This window comes from Ictidomys tridecemlineatus, chromosome 15, assembly GCF_052094955.1.
Source record: "Ictidomys tridecemlineatus isolate mIctTri1 chromosome 15, mIctTri1.hap1, whole genome shotgun sequence".
NCBI lineage: Eukaryota > Metazoa > Chordata > Mammalia > Rodentia > Sciuridae > Ictidomys > Ictidomys tridecemlineatus.
Window position 1 is genome coordinate 31,550,576 of NC_135491.1, and position 19,357 is coordinate 31,569,932.

The following is a 19,357-nucleotide window of genomic DNA, read 5'->3' on the forward strand; positions in this document are numbered from 1 at the left end:
AAAAAAGTGCACCAGGACTTACTTAAATCTCAGGAATAGAAACCAGTTTCATGAATAAATTAAAATACTAGTTGATTCATAATATGCTTTTGTGAATCCGAGAAAAATAATTTGATAAAAATGTTGGAAGATTGTTTTCATGATTCAAGCCTTTTGACATTTTAAATACATAATTTTGCCTGGTGATTAATTTTTAAAACTGTAGTAATTAAAGTATTGGTTTATTTATTTTTTTCTCTTTTTTTCCCCTGGAATTGACCGTCAGTGGCTTAGCAGCATTTAATCAAATGTGATAAAACCTAAGATTTATAAAATCATTTAATAGATGTTACAACACCTGCCTCTAACTGCAAACAGTTGAAAACAGACTTCACTTGCAATTAAGTCTTATCACTAGTGACATTTTTTTCCAAGCAATACTTCATGGGTTTTCAAAATGACAATTATAGAACTAATACACAATTACTGTCACATGTAGTTTAGCAATTAATTTTGAAGACATTTGTCTAAAGGTTTCACAACAGAATATAAAATGGTTCTTATTGTTATGTAATGTTAGTTTCAATTCACAGAAAATCTTTTACCATCAGCTCTGCTTCTGATGGGTCTGATGTATTTCTTTGTGGAATAGAATGCCCCTTGTAGATGTGATTAGGCATCTTCCTAAGACTGTTTGAACACGGATACCTGTCAATTAATACATCTTATGAAAAGCTTCAATTTAGACATAAATTTTTCTACGGCAAGAAATCTATAAATTTATAATTAGAATCTCTTGCTGTTCAATATTTGTACATAATACAGAGTACGCAAGGATTATGAAATATTGAAAGCTGAATTCATTATTCATAACCCACAACATACAGTAAATATTCTTTGAAATACAACAACTTTGAGGAATCCATATTCTATTATTTTTGAATGTCTTGCACACAGTATCTCTGGACAGCACCACACACACACACACACACACACACACACACCCTCATTTTTCCAGATTAGGATTCTGGTCAGGGTTGACACTTGCTGTTTTTAATTTTCATTTTATCATAAGCAGTTTAAGACTGTTGCCAGTGGTAATTTGCAATTTTTATCAAGACCTCTTCATTATAGCTTCTGACAGGACAGATGCTGTAATTAATCATGCAAGACAACTGGGGATAGTGGTCACACGGCTCTCAAAGAGAAGCCACCATAGAGCAAAAAAGAGGGGGAAGAAATGGGCACTGAAATAATTATTTTGGCTTTAAAATTAGCATTCACCATCCATTTTAATAGCAATAACCACACCATGCCAGATAGTTGTGGCCTCAAAAGAGAAGATGATTGCTTTTCTCTATTTACCTTGTACCTGCATCTTAACAAAAAGAATATTATAAAGATATTTCCAGTACTTTTTAAGGACTCCGGTTTTAGCCTGATCAATCAGAATTCTTAGCCACGAATATCACGTTTCCAAATGAAAATGAAACGACGAAGCTGGGGTGGAAACTAATGGAGCACGTGCCCTATTTCCCCATCTTATATGTATTCAAGGAAACGAAAGTGAAATTTGACATAGCATTTTATTTGAAAAGTGAACAGTTTCCTCGTTGTTGCATCAAAATACAGTCCACAGTTTTTACTGAAATGTGTTTATTCTATAGCAAGATAAAAGCATTTTGTTTCAGTTTAAGCAAAATACAAACAACTTAATCGCTGCTATCGTTAACTCATAAAAAAGTATAAAACAGCATAAAAACACAATAAGCAACGTAGCAATGAATGGTTTATGTCACCAGTGTTTACGTTAAAGCCTCATTTAGGAAAACTTTACAACACATGATATGAAAACTTACAACTTTGAAAGAAAATATTTACATTGATTATTCAGATGTAGTGTGCCTTTTAAATATTCTACCGGTATTACATCATAATAAAAACTCTTGCTTTTTTTCTTTTTAAATCTTAACTTTTGTAATAACTGTTTTCATTTAAGTGCATTTCCCTTTTAAAAATACAGTGTTTTTATTTTTCGAAACTTGTCACTCAAAACACGGAATATAGTATTCACATTTCTTTTCTTCTAATTGCAATGAATAGGATGGGCTAACAGTGGTCATAGATATTGTTACAACATATACTGTGGCTTGATTTGGAGAAGTCCTGGATAAAAAGTGGAAATGAGTCAATAATTGAATTTAATCACTTGCATTTTTTTTTTCTGGAGAGATTTAGGAAAAAAAAATAAGAGCTTTGGCAAAAGTCTGTGATTTACATTATTATTATTTTTTTTTCATGACAAAAAAAATGCCATCAACAATTTACATCATACAAATGTTTGTATGAAACTGGATCTTCATATTTCAGGTAGTTACAACTGTGCTTTTTATTTTTATTTTTTTATTTTTAGGGCTTCGGAAGTTCAAACAGCCTGGAAGTGTGGTTAACTCACTTCTGGAGAAATAAGGCCATTTTCTATGACTCAGAGAGGCCAGTTTATAGTCATCAGTAATGTCCCAGGATTCATTAAACGGTTTGATTCACATATTGTAGGTATAGCCTGAATAAATAAAAAAAGGCATCACATAAAAGAGCACAGCTTTCCTTGTTTAAAAACGAAGTGATTGATAGTCAGCTAAGAGGTGGTACCCAGCTACACTGTAGTTCTTATTGCCTATCTAATAGACGCTCGAGAGGACCGTTTGATCTGTTACACATTTCTGCATAACCAACACCAGCTTACACGTTCCAGCCCCGTGTGCCTTCCCCTCCTGTGTGGCTCTCCTCGGCACGCAAATCCACCTGCCGCGTGCATCTTCAGAAAATACTGACCTGTGACAATACTTGAGTCTGTGTCTGAGACTGGATTTGCGACTGGTGCTGCTGAGAGGCCGGCTGGGGGCTCCCGATGGCAGGGATGGGGGATGTGATCTGAGAGGTGACAGGAGAGTGCTGCCGGGGAGAAGGCTGAGACTGGTGCTGCATGTGTTGCAGCTGCTGCAGCTGGATGTGCTGCTGCAGCTGCTGCTGCAGCTGCTGTTGGTTGATTTGCTGCTGGAGATGCTGCTGCTGCTGCTGCTGCTGCTGCAGGTGCTGCTGCATGTGGTGCTGAAAATGCTGCTGCTGCATCTGCTGCTGGATCTGCTGATGCATTTGGTGCTGCTGGAGTTGCTGCTGCTGCATCTGTTGCATCTGTTGCTGCTGCTGCTGCTGTTGCTGCTGCTGCAATTGCATCTGATGCTGTTGGGTTTGCACCGAAGGGCTCACTTGGGTGGAGGTGGCTGAGCCAACCATGGTGGTCCCCATGGAGCTTATCAGCGGAGCCCCAATGTTCGAGGGCATGTTGGCCGCGATGGTGACCGATGTGACAATCTGGTTCATGGGGAGTCTCATGGTTAAGGGTTTGGGAGCAATTGACCTAGGGAGCGACTGTGAGAGAGTCTGAGGTGAGGCTGGTACCGTTCCGTGTTGAGCCAGTGGAGTGTTGAGAAGGAGGGAGGAAGTCAGATTGGTCGACGCCAGGGTCTGCTGAACAGAACGAATGGTCTGGGCTTCTGCTGACTCAGCGGCAGCCTGAATTTGGGGGAAGAAAATTCCAGAATGTTATGATCTACAAGTGTGTAGAGCACCTACATATTTTTAAGCATTATAAATTGACTTCAATGACAGCCACCAGGATTCATGCCTTCCTATCTCCATGGCCTTTGTCATGTGACTATTTAGCTCCTCTGGGACACAGTCAAATTCTCTACCCTCTTGAGTCAAAGCTGCCCTTGTGTCTTTGCTTTGGTCACTAGACTGGAATGAAAGAAGCACTATCCAATATCCACACTAAGGCTCAAGACCGTGCACCCTTCCACTCACTCTCTGGCAACCTATTAGCACCACATGCAGGCCAGACACATGTCCCAAATGGACCCCTCAAGAGCCCACTCACTGCCAGCCAGCCAAGGCATGCAAGTGACTCCAGCCACCTCCCCAACAACCTGTGAGCTGACCCCAGATAGAGGAGCGGGAAGAACCAACCAGCTAACTGGCTTGCTCAGAGATAAGTGCTTCTTTATAAGTCACTGTGCTTTGTGGTTGGTAGTTACACAACACTACTGCGTAACAAAAGATGACTGGTACAGGCTTTTAAAAATACTGACTCTTCAGCATTTAAGTCCATACTAACCTCACCACTGAGGTACCACACATTGAAAAACAATGAAGCGCAGACTGCCTGAGTTCAAATCCAGCTCTGCTACTGAACAATTTTGTATCTTTGGGCCATTTAATTCATCCACCTATTCTTGAGTTTCCTTAAATGGAATTATAGGGCATTGACCTTATACAGAGTTTATGCGAATTAAATGAGCTCATGTGTTAAGCATTGAGAACAGTGCGTGGCCCTTGAGAAGCACTTGATAAATGTTATGTATTTTCATCAATTAACAACTACTACCACCAGAAAACCACCACTACTAGAAAACTTCAAAACCCTGTGTTTTCATAATTATTTATGCCAGTGCTCACTTGACTATAAAAAAACATAATTAGTTTACTCTGAGACACTAAACTGAAGTCCTTTACAACTTTAGAAATGTTTTCGGTTTACCACTGTGATTTTTTTGGGTACTGGGGATTGAACCCAAGTGTGCTTCGACACTGAACCACATCCCCAACGTTTTTCAATTTTGTTTTGAGACAGATCTTGCTAAGTTGCTTACATCCTTGCCAAGTTGCTGAGGCTGGCTCTGAATTCCTGCTTCAGTCTCCTGAGCTGCTGGGATTACAGACATGTGCCACCATGCCTGACTAGCCATGGTGAAGATCTCCAGAATTTATCAAAGGATAAGAGAAGAATGTTCAGCCTTCACATGCCTGAACAATCTCTTAATGACACATGAAAAATCTGTGGTCCAACATGGAAACCTATTCTGTGCTAAAAATACACTAATTACTTCCACAAGGGTGAATTATTTTACAAATGCAATGGTGATTGGAATACTTCATCTTAAAGACTATTTTCTTTCTTCTTTTGTTCCGCAAAATTAGAGGTGTCTTTTGAGAAGGAAGGAGCAGGGGGCACTTTGGAGACATCAAGTGGCCTTCTAGTATCTTTCATGATTTAAAGTACTTATAGATTTTATGACACCAATTATAAAACCCTGCTATTAGAAGAAACCTGAGTCACCTTACAAGGAGTCCCCCAAGTAGACAAAGTCAATTCTGAAGGTTTCTGATTGAACACAAAATTGTCACTGTAAAGTACCATCTCTCTGTGAACAACTCTCTGCCTTATGAAAACCCAGAATTGACTACCTGCTACGAGAGGGTCCCATTTTGAAGACTTAGGGTAAGATAATGGCTATAAATATTCAAAATTGTCTTAAAAAAAAAACCTCATGATATGACCCACAAAGTACATATAAATATGTATATATAGATCATATATACTCTAATGTTGGAAAATCACCAAGGTAGTCTCAAGGAAGAAACCACAGGAAAGTCTACATGGGCAATTGCATCATTATGCTTTTAACAGGGGCCATCTTGATAGTAAGTGGAGCTGGGTGGGTGACTGTAGAGTTCCTGTCTTGCCATGTTTATCCTCCTATGGTTTAATAGTAAGCTTCTCTTAATTTTCTGGAAGATGAAAAGTGACGGTGGGGTCACTACTTAAGGAAGAAAATCCTAGGCTCTTGCACAGAGGTGTCCAGTAAATGGGAATATGGATGCACCCGCTATGTTATCTGTAACCATGAGGATGAGATCTTACTCTGGGTTATTTAACCCCTTGGATGAGTAGTCTGTCTAAGACATGGAAATCTCAATTAGCTCCCCTTACACTGTGGATCTTATATTTGAGAACTAAAATCATATGTGTCCAATTTCTTGTCTCCTGATTCTTGTAATTATTCTATTAGGATTTGATTTTCAGTCTTCACCAGCATGGAGGCAACATGCTGAACAGCCTGCAATGGGTCCCCATCTCTTTAAATTATGGGTTCCAAATCAGCCAGTTCTGCTGATGATCTGATCATCACTCTGTGCAATTAGAAGCTGCCTCCTCTGAGATCACGGTATTGGCAGCTATTTCACACTTTGGGTTCAGGAGGAAATTATTCAAGCTTATACCTCAAGGACTACTTTAGGTCTCTGAGTATAGAATTAGGATCCTCCCAAACAATATCTACTAAGTTAAAAAATGAAACAGTACTTTAAGGTTTACTCTTCTAAAAATTCTGTCCCATTGGGTTTCTGGGGGTCATTGAAATCCATCAGGAAACACCTCTGGATCCTGATCTTAATCCAATTATCACTTTTTAAAAAATTTGTTCTAATTAGTTATACATGATAGCAGCATGCTACAATGTATCACTTTTAAGTTATGCCTTCTAAGTTAGTCACAGACTTGATGAGCCCGGCCATGGTTGTTGCTATCTGAGAAACTGGTTCTTGGCTTCAATCCTTGTATGGTCCATTATTCATGCTTTAATGCACAAAGATCACTTGTACCTGCTTCTGGGTAAATGAATGAATAAATGATCTATTGAAGAAGTACGGCTCTTCCCTGCACTCCCATCTCATTAACCACCTCTACCTCCAGTGTGAACACCTGTCGCTCACAGAGTTTTCTAGCAGTGTGCAAATCTGAGTACAGAATCAGTATATTTCCCAGCATGTGTCTTCCAGAGTCTCCGAAAAGGGTTTTGCTATTGACTCAATAAATGTTTTCCTCTTTCTAACAAAGTGGGAAGTGTCCTGAGAGCAGGAGGACCCCTGTGGATCCGATTCTGAGCAGCTGCCAGGGGCAAATCTTTTTTTTTAAATATATTTTTAGTTGTAGATGGACTTTATTTATTGATTGATTTACTTATTTATTATGTTATGTGGTGCTGAGGAGGGAACCCAGTGGCTCACACATTCAAGGCAAGCGCTCCACCACTGAACTACAACCCCAGCCCGGCAAATCTCCCCCCAACCCTGGGAATTTTAATTTTATTTATTTGTTTTTAATTTTAATTGATTTTTTTAAAAAAATAAATGACAGAAGAATACATCACAATTATTACACATGTAAAGCACACTTTTTCATATCTCTGGTTGTATATAAAGTATGTTCACACCCATCTGTATCTTCATACATGTACTTTGGATAATGATGTCCATCACACTCCACAGCCCTTGCTCACCCCTTACCCCTGCTCCCGCCCGGGAAATCTCAGTGTAAAGAAAAAAACTCAGGTGAAAAAGAGAGAAAGGCAGTAAACCCTTTCACATTGGCTCCAAAGTCCTCTGTTGTATCTGAGACAACACTGACAATGAAATGGCATCTTGACTTCCCAGAAGAATTATATCCACAGCAAAAACATTAGTTCAAATTATCCTCTCCAAAGCCCATCTAAATTCTAGGCAAAGACAACGTAATTAAATATTAAAATGACACAAACAGCTCAGGGCTGGGGGCATAGCTCAGTGGTAAGAGCATTTATTTAGCATGTATGAGGTCCTGGGTTCAATCCCCAGCATGGCAAAATAATAAATAAACAAACAACATAGCTCACATTCCTTTTGGATCAAGGTAACAATCAACTAGAGTGGCATTTGCCTTGGAATTGTGTAATACATCAGGGTCCATTTATATAGTCTAAGTATAATACACAGGCTTTGTCTTAGTACTTGGAACATTAATTTTTTATTTATTTTAATAATCATGAGGTTTATTTGTTTATATCATTTGGAACAGTTTTGTCAAAAGTAGACCATTTTATACTCATACATTGTTGATGGGACTGCAAAGTGGTGCAACCACTCTGGAAAGCAGTATGAAAATTCCTCAAGACTTGGAATGAAACCACCATTTGACCCAGTTATCCCACTCCTCAGTATATATCCAAAGGACTTAAAATCAGCATACTACAGTGACACAGCCACATCAATGTCTATAGCAGCTCAATTCACAATAGCCAACCATCTAGGATGGTTGTTCCATAGATGCCCTTTAACAGACAGATGGATAAAGAAAATGTGGTACATATACACAATGGAATATTACTCAGCCATAAAGACGAATGAAATTATGGCATCTGCTGGTAAATGGATGGAACTGGAGAGTTACCATGCTAAATAAAATAAGCCAACCCCAAAAACCAAAGGTCAAATGTTTTCTCCCATATGCAGATGCTAACTCAAAATAGGTGGGGTGGAGGTGGGGGTTCATGGGATTGGGCAAGGCAAAGTGGGGGGATGGGAGAGGGGGATGGAAACGAGAAAGATAGTAGAATGAATCGGACATAATTTTTCTATGTTCACATATGAATACAGGACCAGTTTAACTGCACATCATGTACAACACAAGAATGGGAAGTTACATTCCATGTACATATGATATGTGAAAATACATCCTACTGTCATGCATAGCTAAAAAGAACAAATAAAAAAATATTAAAAATGCACCATTGTGGGCTGGGGATATAGCTCAGTTGGTAGAGTGCTTCCCTCACATGCACAAGGCCCTAGGTTTCATCCCCAGCACCACAAAAAAAAAAAAAAAAAAAAAAAAAAGCATCATTGCCTAAGAGGATAATGTAACTACTGAAAAATTTATGATATGGTCTTCCAAAATGCCTGACAAAATCACCTCCCAGTTTTAAATCGAGGACATTAAGACAGATTCCAATCTCCGACTCAAGGAAAGAGTAAAAGGCTCTTGAAGATTTGCATTTGTGTGGCCACGTACATCTGTATACCGATCTGTGAACCTTCTAGCAACACTTCCGACTCAGAAGCCTACATGAAGTCCTACTGCTCCCGTCCTCATTCAGCTGATCTCTGATGGGATCAAGGTTAAGATGCTCAGATACTTTTCAGCAGCTCTCCTGGGAGTCATACCTGAGTTTCTGAGGCCAGAGGGCTGCTTCCCACCCTGAACACAGGCTTACCTTAGAAACGAGGCTGGCCCTGTATGCAGCCAGGGCCTTCAGGTATTCCTTTTTGGCAGCTTCTGTTTTCCTTTTATATACCTATTAAAAGACAACAGTTAGCACTGCCTTTAGCTTATAAACTCTCAGCTATTAGAATAACAGCCGCACAAATTAGGTCCCATAAACATCGCTCACCTACAAAGTTTGGTCTCCTCGCCCTTTGATTTTTAAATGTTACCCACAAGCACGTGGATATTAAAAACACATCGAACCCTGTCCTCAGCACTGCAGCACGACTGGGATGTTTATTCTAAGAATGAGGGAAAAGATCTGGGGTTGCCACAGAGAGATGTCTTCAGAGCTGAGGGCCTCATGCTAAGGCAGCAAATAACCAGCTTTGCCACAAAGAGCTTAAATTCTAGTAAATAATGAGCTTCTCTATCCGTGTTTCTTTGAGAGGAAAAACAACAACAAAAAATTAAGCCAGAAATAATAAAAGGTGGGAGATTTCCATTAGTGAGATCAACAAATTACATAATTAAATCCGGGTATATTAAGTATCATTTGGGCTTCCTTTTCTGAAATTGCCTGATGGCTAGGTGGGAGACCAAAACGCAACTATTTTTCTCTCCAGAGCATGAAAGTTCGGTTTGCCAGTTCCTTAGAACTCCACTTAGGGGACAGAAAATCAGTCCTCTGTACAGGTGATAAGCTCATGTCAAACAAACAGGGAATTTCAATACTTGCACCCTCTCAATGAACCAGCCACCGGAAATGAGTTCATGATTCCTTAAAAAAAAAAAAAAAAATCCCAAGTTTTCCACTCTTTATTCCTGAAACAAATATTCTATTTTATCATTAATAAGTGTCTATTCTTCTGTGACCATATAAAAGTTGACTCCTGTTAATGGTAATTGGGAGGACCAGCCCCCAAGGAATCCATTCTTCTCTTCCTTCGTGTGGAGTCGTTTTGAGGGGAAGGAGAGGAGGCTAGGCCCCTAAGGAAGTATCTCCCACCAGCATGGCTAATCTCTGAATACCTCTCACATTGCCTAGCTTTAAAATGAACTTGGAATAAAATTTCAAATGCCCAGTGACAATAATGAGACACGCAGAGGCAGCTTCAAAGTTTGGAAACCCACCAGGATAGCACAAGGGTTCAGAAAGATGATCAATGGGAAAGCAAGCAGGATGGACCTAATCCCTTTGTAGGGCCCTTTTTGAACAAAGAGGGAAAAAAAAATTCCACATTATTTAAAATGAAAAGATTATCATCAAAAGTTGATGCTTGCAGGCTACTGCCTGGATTTCTTCCAACCCTCCTGTGACCGGATTCTGAACATGCACCCTTAAACTGACTGAGAAATCGATGTAACTAGAGAGTTGCTTGGATTTATATGCATGTGTTTTAATGCCATAGCTTAGAAAGGCTTTCATAAGAAGCAATCATATTAATGGAATGGATGCACTCAGAAAATACATGAGGAATATTCTGGTAACTTCAGATCTTTGCCTCACCTGCTTCTGCTCTTCTCCAAGACTGTCCCACATAGATGCGACGATTTTTGAGACCTCTCCGAAGGTTGCATTGGGGTTTTGACCTTTAATTGCAGCCTGTGTGTCTCTGAAAAACAGGGCATATGCTGATACTGGCTTCTGCGGCTCATTGGGATCTTTCTTTTTCTTTTTCTTTGGAGTCTTGGGCTTCTTGCCAGAATCTGGAGCGGCTCTTTTCTCTCCAATGGCCTGCAAAGCGGGAAGAAAATTCACTGCCTAGAATGTACTTGCAGAGAATACAGCGAGACTTGCTCAGATCCACAATTGTTCTTTGAAGGTTTTGTTAAGCATCATCAACAGATGAATCACCACCAAAAGCGGGGGAGGGGCGAATTTGCTTAGAGTTAACTGGACAGCAGAGATTAGCATTTAGAACACTGATTAATGAGACCCAGAAGTATCTTCAATACATCCACAGCATATGCTCTAAATAGCAATTATGAGCAATGAAAAACAGAACACTATTCCAAGCAATTCTATAGGTGTGTGCTTATGCACACACAAGCAAAATATTTTACACTTTCCGGGATTTTAGCAGTAAAACCTAACAACATCCTGGATGTCGATCACATTCAGGTATTTTAAACGAGGTCCCTTGCCACAATCATATGCCATATGTATGATCGGTCTTAATTGATTTTTTTTAAGCCTGATTTTTTTTTTTTTTTAATTTTTTCCAGAATGTTACTTTGCTAATGAGTCTCTGGAAACTCAAAAGAGAAAGAAGCTGTAATCACTACACTGGCACACTAAAGGAAAGGTCATCTTTATTTTCTAAAATAACAATAACTTTCTAAAAGACAGGATAACAAGAAATGTAAAAATGTCAAAACCACTTTAACTGGAGATAGATAAAAAATAAATTAATATTCTCCATAAAATTAAAAACCTGTAAAAGAACCACAGTTGATGCTTAAAATCACCAAGACTAACTAGAGGACTAATAAGAAGATATTTATTATATGTGGTAAGTAACTTGATCCACAAGTAAATTGCCATAAAGACTCACAGGTATTGATTCACATTATGAATTCTGAAATTAAGACCATGGAAATGATACAGTATAGATCCATAGATTCCACCTCCCTCTCCCCACAATTTACAAACTACTAAGCTTCATATTCACTTCTTACCATCTATTTTTATTGATCGTATGAGATATTTATCAGAGAAGCAAAGGAAATGATTTATCAACCTTGTTTTTTCCCCCTCCCCTCGATTACAGTACAATTATGTTGAAAACAATTTTCAGTTAATTTCATCAAGAATCCTGAAGTGTTTGACAAATTCTGTTTTAAAAGCCAGCCTTGGGCAAGATCAGCTGAGATAGATTCAAGTTACTAACAGATTGGCTTTTAATGGCCTTGAATCCTAATTCAAATATTCCTAGAGTATTATTACTTTCTGAATGAGGGTCATTTGAAACTTAATCCAATTACTAAAATTCTTAGAGAGGAAACTGATAAGTAGATTTTTTGAAAGCTCTGAACCTTCGAAAGTTAAGAAACCACTGGCCACCTTCTAGATTTGTGCCATTGGAGTAATAACACCCACCCCAGTTGACAGGTAGTTACAATGCATCAGAGGGTGTTAAATCTTATCTCACCTCCCCTTCAAGATGCCATTTTTCATAACTCACACAATTCAATAAATCTGTAGACCCCATTCATTGTCTTTTTTTCTAAAATCTCAAGAGTGAGTGAGACTTGTTTAATTCCACTCAAAGGAACCCATATCCTTCAACTAGAGCTTGAACTGGAGCCAAGTTCTCCTTCAATGAAAACATTACTGTAGCAACAAGAAAAACAAAATATAGATCCGCTCATATTTTTCTAATTGAGTCAAACAACTATATTCTTTTTCTGGAAGAAAATTTGGTACCGTTTGTGCCAAAAGTAAGTACCCTGACCAATGAGACAATTTATAGTGCAGTTTTCTGTTTTGTTTTGATTTTTTTTCCCAAACGAGAGAAGTTCAATTTTATTCTCTTTAAAACAAGGTATAAATGTCGACAACCTCTGATGCTTCTCTTGTAAAACTGTAACTGGCCTTAGCTATTAGTACCTTTTTAAGAATAAACCAGAAATGAAATAGTCCCACTGTTTAAATAAACTTTCAGAATTAATTTTCCTGGAGAAACTTTTGTGTAGTTGAATTTAAAGGGCTGGGAAGCCTGAGAAAAAATGGTTTTACCCCCAAAGAGACATAATTAACCACCATTGAATCCTCCTTTCTCAATTGTTATTTAAAAGGGAACAAATTGGAAACCCAGATACTTTCACATAAAACTGAGTCCCTTACTTAAAATGGAGCAAGATAGGAGTGAGGTGGAAGGTTCTCCTTAGATGTGATGACTTCAGTTTGGTACAAAGGTAAGTCTGGTCAGTGGACATGGGCATTCAGTGCAAGGACTCCACCTTGATGTGTAATGACCAGCTGTCACCAAGCTGTCTTACGTCCCTTGAGTTTCTTTATTTCCCACTTCACCACAGTGAAGTCCTTGTGAATGTGAGTGTTACCAACTCTGCATCTGCCAACCCTGAACTCAATGCAGAGCTAATTTGAAACCAAACCCTTCATCTTGAAGTCCCTTTGGTTTCTGCGCCTCTCTCTCTCTCTCTCTCTCTCTCCCTCCCTCTCTCTCTCTCTCTCTCTCTCTCTCTCTCTCTCCCTCCCTCTCTTCTCTCTTGCAGTGCTGGGGGTCAAACCCAGGGCCACCCATGTGCCAGTCAAGCACTGTACCACTAAGCCACATCTCCAGTCCTCGACATCCATCTCAATCTTCTTCAGCTCTTTTCCTTCCATTTACTACTTAAAATAAATGATGCTTTCAAAGTTCTGGCCTTGACTTGCTCCTTACCCTTTCTAAGAAATCCCGATTACTTCCATGTCCTCACATCTATGGGCTGATGGTTCCCCAATCTACAGTTCCAGATCCAATGAAGTGAGCTCTAGACTCACATATAAGCACCTAAATTCAACCATTACATGCCAAACTCATCCTGCCCCTGGGGGTGGGGACACTTCTCTTTCTAGGTGGATCCTATCATTTACAGGTAGTCATGCGGTCTCTCAAACTAAAACTCAATTCATCTCTTCTTCAAATTCTAGAGGAATCACTGTATCTTAATGAATCTCTGTTAAATGTCTCATTAATTGGGCACCTTCTGCCCAATCTGCTCTTTGATGAAAGAAAACAAACCAACAAAAATCTTCTAATGGATTTTCTTTTCTCTGATTCCTCCCTTTGTAATGCATTCTATCTGTAGCCAAAAATTGCCCTCTTAAAGCATCAATTTGCTTAGGCCATTCCTCTGTGCAAATAATTAATCAGCTCTCAGCCACCACATTTACGCCACTTCTTTCTTCTGTTTCTCCCCTCCCCCATATCAAAGTTCATGATACTAATAAATTCACATGTACTTTCCTTTGCTTCTCACTGTTCCTGCTACCAGAATGCTGGCCTCTTTCTTCTGCCTCACAAACTTTTATGCATCCTCTTAGATTTCATTCAAATACAACCTTCTCAATAAAGGCTTCCTCAAATCACTCTCCCAAGCAGAATCGATTATAATCCCAGCACACCAGATACATCAATTATACCCTTAATCGCATCTAGAGTTAGTTTTAAACATTGCTATTCCTCCTCAGTGGGGCGTCCCTTGGGCAGTAATTCTCTTATAAATCTTTTTATCAAGTAAAATGAACCAGGTAAAATGTCAAGTACAGAGTAGGTGTACAACCCAGAATTCATAAAAAAAGTAAAGAGTAGCTGTGTTTTATTACAGTATTCTTTACATTGAAGCTATTCATACCAGCCAGGTGTGGTAGGGAGTACATTCCTGTAATTCCAGCGACTCAAGAGGCTGAGGCAGGAAGAACACGTGTTAAGAGGCCAGCCTTGTCAACTTACCAAGACCCTCAGCAAATTAATGAGACCCTGTCTCAAAATAAAATTCAGGACTGGTGTTGTAGCTCAGTGGTAAAATGCACCTGGGTTCAATCCCCAGTACCAAAAAAAAAAAAAAAGTATTCATTCCAGGCATTTTAAAAAGTCATAAGGGCAATCAATCTATGTATTTAAAAAATATGCTTCCCATGATAAAAATAAAGATGTGAATGATCAGAATTTACTAAGAGATAAACATCACTGAAGATGCAAAGCTGTCAAAAAGTGGCAGAGGCACAGCCAAAGAACTGGATGAAACTTAAACTTGTCCCTTGGAACATTCAGTGAAAACCAGAGCAGTTCCCATTTTTGCAAAGTCTAGAATTTCTAGAAGTTTCTGGAAAAGGAGTACAGACCCTCCCTTTTGCAGATTATGAAAATTAAGTTTACAAGGGTTAAATGAACTTGTCCCATGGCTTACAACTCAGAGAAACCACATCTCCCAATTTTCAGTTCATACCCTTTCTAGTGAAAATAAATAAGAGGGGGAAAAAATATTTAACTAGCATAAACTTAAATGTGACTCCAAATCCATGAGGAAACAAGGGTTAGACCAGGAATGAATTCACAGCCAGAGGTAGGGGGCAAGGCGCATTCTCTGGGGAGTGACAGCTCTAACTTACTCTGCTGGCCTCTTCCGCATCCTCCTCGTTGATGGAGCTGGAAGGCGAGGGCGTGGCCGATTTGCTTGCTGGAGGTGAAGGAGATGTATGGGGCATGCTGGCTCCTCCCAAATTCAAGCCCAGCTGGGCACTGAGCTGGGACTGGTTGATGGTGGTGAGCTGGGCAGGAGGCATGATCCCCGATCGCGCAGCATCCGTCATGTGGACGATGGACCTCATGATCAGGGAGGGGTCCTGGCGGTACTGAGAGACTTGTGTGTGGCTCTGATCCTACAACAGCAATGGCAAGGGCAGAAAAAGACTTTTAGTTTCCCCAAATATCCACAAACGCATAAAGTTATCAGCTTCTTAGATCCAACCTGTTGCAATTTTGCAGGTTGGATGATTGCAGGATGATATTCTGTATGAATTAAGTAAATAGAAAGACTCCTGCCAGGTCATCGTAAGCTCAGGAGCACAAAACCCAAATAACCCAAATATCCAGTGCAGGCTGTTTGACTGCACACTGTCTTGGGATGACTTTTTTTTTTTTTTTTTTTAAAGACTATCAGTAAAAGGAAAGATGAAATTCTTGCTGGTCAAGGAGGGAAAGGCAGAAACAGGGACCCAGCCCTTCTGGGCTCACCAACTGGTGCACACAGCGCAGTTGGTTCCATTTCCCTCCACTCAGCTCTGTGAGTCAAGGAGAGTCAGTCCTTCAAGGAACACAGGGACACACTGAGAGGAAACACAGAGCTTTGCTTTCACAGAACAACACGTGTCTGCTGCAGGGCATCCTGTCTTTGCAACCCCCTCGGTGAGCCAAAGGGGCATTCCGATGCTAGGTACATGTCAATGGCATCTGGAAGTCATTTCATGTCTTTCGGATCAGATACCAGTTTTTTTTTTTTTTTCACTTAAACCTACTTTGTTTTCTTTTGTTCAATGCCACCATGATTTAACGTACTAATGGATTTTTTTTTTTTTTTTAATGTGGAAAGAGAAGGTAGAGATCATCAGAATTTAGTTTTCTCTGAAAGTGGTGTCGGTGACTTAAAAAGTAGCCTTCTCTGTTCTGGGGAGTTGTACAAAAGACTTTAGAATTATTATTGCTTCTTTTTCTCTCTTGTCTTTTTTAATTCCAAAGAATCAAAAAATGAAGACATGCTTTTCGAATGACTTCAAGACTTGTCATTTAGAGTGAGTCTGTGATTTTACTGAAACCAAATTTTCTTGACTCTCGGTGACCCAGAATCTAATTTTATACACAAGCCTATGAATTCTTAACGGTCCCTCTTTCGAGTCCTTCTGAGAAGGCTTATTTTTGCTCTTTAAAGAAGCAGAATAAATTGTTAAAAACTAAATTTCTTCATGTTAAACATACAAATGCTACTAAATAAGAAGCAGTATCAAAGGGCTACTTGAATTATGTTCTACTGTACTACAAAGTGTTATGAAGCTTTTAAAAATAATGAATTAGATTTATGCATATTGACCTAGGGCAGACTTTCTCAGTCTTAGCTCCATTCACATATTGGATCAGATAATTTTAATTTTTGTTGTGGGGCTCGTGCTGTGCGTTGGGTGCTTCAGCAGTATCCTCAGCCTCTACCCTCTAGATGCTCAGAGAAACCTCCTTCCCCACTCATGTATGATAGTAAGCATCTCTAGACATTGCCTTCTGGGAAGCGAAAATCATTCCCAGTTGACAAACCACTGACCTAGAGTGACATCCAAGATGTCCAAACAAAAGGACAAGTTGTAAAAAAAAAATTGTAGAATACAGTCCCTATTTTTGTTAAACAAAAACAAACAGAGAAAGGCCAAACGTGGCAGTTCACGCCTGTAATCCAAGCAGCTCGGGAGGCTGAGGCAGGAGGATGCCAAATTCAAAGCCAGCCTCAGCAACTAAGGGAAGCCCTAGGCAACTTAGTGAGACACTGTCTCAAAATTTAAAAATAAATAAATAAAAAGGGCCAGGGATGTATCTCAGGGGGGTTTAATACCTGGTACCAAAAATAAACAAACAAATAAAGAAGAAAGAGGAAGTTACAACAGTTACATTAGGTCACATTCCAGGGTAGGACTTGGGGGAATGAAGAGGAGAGACTCAACTTTCCCTCTCCACCTGCGTACACTGTTTTGACAAACTTGTCACCAAAACACAAAACGAAACAAAGAAACGCTAAAATACTTGAGTCACGAAAAGCTAAACAGAAGATAACACGAGTGGTTAAAATGGTCTAGCAAATTGTTAGTTTAATATTAAATATATAAATTTTCAATCTCCTAATAATTGCAGAATTATTAAAATTAGTCTGATCCTGAAGAAAATGTCACACGTAACCCATCGACCCCACTCTTTCCTCTCTCACAACATTCTCTTCCATTGATCCTAAAATATGACATTCCATTGGTAGGTGACCTTCTGCAGGTTTCTGTCCTAAAAGTGGATTTGATGTAAACACTTTATCTCATTTATTTATTTATTTACTTATTTGATTGGCGTTCTGACCAAAAAAATAAACCCATTTCTTCTAAGCTTTGAGCTTTCTGTCCAGTCTTCCATGTTTTTTTTTTGAGGTTTAATTATTATTCACTTATTATTCAATTCCACCCCCCAATAACAGGCAATTAAGTTACCTATCTTACCCTTAAATTTACTCCCATACAGACTTAAATAGAATATTTTCAAAGTCTTTTCAGACTTACTGAAATCTGGATGCTTTTAAATCAACAAGCAATGTCCAGAGTACATTTAAATTGTTTTAATTCTGACTGTATAATAATAAATTAGTTAACTAGCATGACCATGAACTATGCTAATCAGATTTATGCAGCTTTTTCATTAACAGAGGAGTTACTTTGCCCTCTTCGCTCCAATGCCTGTGGAAATCAGCACAGAGAGATGCTGCATGTACTCACCCACTACTACAGCATTTTAGACAGATCTCCTAATGGAACAGAAGACCAAAAACATGTTCTTCCTGGCCTGCCAACTCTCCCTGAATTCCACCGGCCATATATGCCTGTAAACAAGCGGGCTGCTTGGAAACCCCAGCCGATGGGCAGCTGTGGTTCAATGGACTAATAAGGAACATTACTAGGTGTTGGCTCTGTGCCAGAGGTTCTGCTAAACTTGCCATCTATTTTCTAATTTAATCCTTTAGAAAGTCTTGATACTATTACTCTACCAGTTCTTTGGTAAGAGTGATTCCCTATGTCACCAAGGTAGCAGTGACACTTGCTTCTTGGAAACACTATTCTCCAGAGGAGCTGCAGTGCCCGAAAGGTAGAAGGTACCTGCAGAGAAAGGAATGGCCCTTGGGATCTCCACCACCAAAGATGCTGGCCGCATCCTCATTTTCCACAGGGCAGGACGCTCTAGAATATTTTCAAGTAACCTCTGCCTCACATCATCAACGCATCAAAATGTGCTTGCATTTACCACGGCTCACAGTCATCCACTAATAACTTCCCATGCTTGAGGATTATAGTATAAGAAGATTAATGGTCAAAGTGTCTCTTTAGAAATTCAAGCTCCTTTAGGGTCACCAATTATTAACAACCGCTTAAGGGAACTTGATTCCCCAAAGGCGCCAATCATTTTCCATACCAAAAAAAAAGAAAAAAAAATGTAACCTTTAGAAGACACTTCCTTTGATCTTAGGATTCCCACTTAAAAAAGAGGAAGCTGTCAGTTCAGTTCAAAAGTGTTTATTGAGCACCTATTATATGCCAGGCAGGTGAAGCCAACATATCAACGCTCACATCTTTGAAAACAAAATTACCATGTCTTTTAAACATTATTCTAAACAAAAATTGGAATGGACCAAAAGGTTTAGTATATCAAAAGGTAAGCCAGAGAAATTTATATAGACTCCTCCAAGAGATAGCTCACGATTCTTATATAGTAGTAATATATTAGTAAGGAAATATATAACCATGCATACAGCCTAAAGAAATTAAATGTGTTTTTATAAATCATTACCTCTCACTTGCTAAAAGTGGGTCCTGAAAGATTTACCAATGATTACTTAAAAGCAAGGCAACTAACTGGTGCATTGCAAGAGATGGTCACTATCATAACCGGAAATAAGCTCTGGATGCTGGAAGCTTGGCCAACTCGTTTTATTTTTTTATGTTACTGAGGATCAAACCCAGGGCCTCCAGCACACTAGGCAAGCACTCTGTGACCAAGTTAATATGGAGTATTCATTTGTATGACTTCCTAGTCCAGCACTTGGAAAAACTTTGTCCTCTATTGGATGATATTAGACAAAGAGTTCTCAATTTCAATATTGACCTTTTGTCTGGAAAATTCTGTTGGGGGGAAGGGCTGCCTCTATATTGTTGAG

General features: G+C 39.2%; 1 protein-coding gene across 6 annotated transcripts in view; it reads right to left on the reverse strand.

Annotated features, from left to right (window-relative positions):
* Nucleotides 1–1,546: 1,546 nt before the first annotated feature.
* Tox3 (TOX high mobility group box family member 3) overlaps nt 1,547–19,357 on the reverse strand; it is a 105,185-nt gene continuing 87,374 nt past the window's right edge. For all 6 annotated transcript variants that reach the window (XM_078032306.1, XM_078032305.1, XM_078032304.1 and 3 more), the window contains exons 4-7: nt 15,021–15,290; nt 10,410–10,637; nt 8,910–8,990; nt 1,547–3,555 (exon numbers count right to left, since the gene is read on the reverse strand). In XM_078032306.1, coding sequence (XP_077888432.1) covers nt 2,800–3,555; nt 8,910–8,990; nt 10,410–10,637; nt 15,021–15,290 — 1,335 coding nt within the window. In that variant the 3' untranslated portion in view covers nt 1,547–2,799. The remainder of the gene's footprint in view (nt 3,556–8,909; nt 8,991–10,409; nt 10,638–15,020; nt 15,291–19,357) is intronic.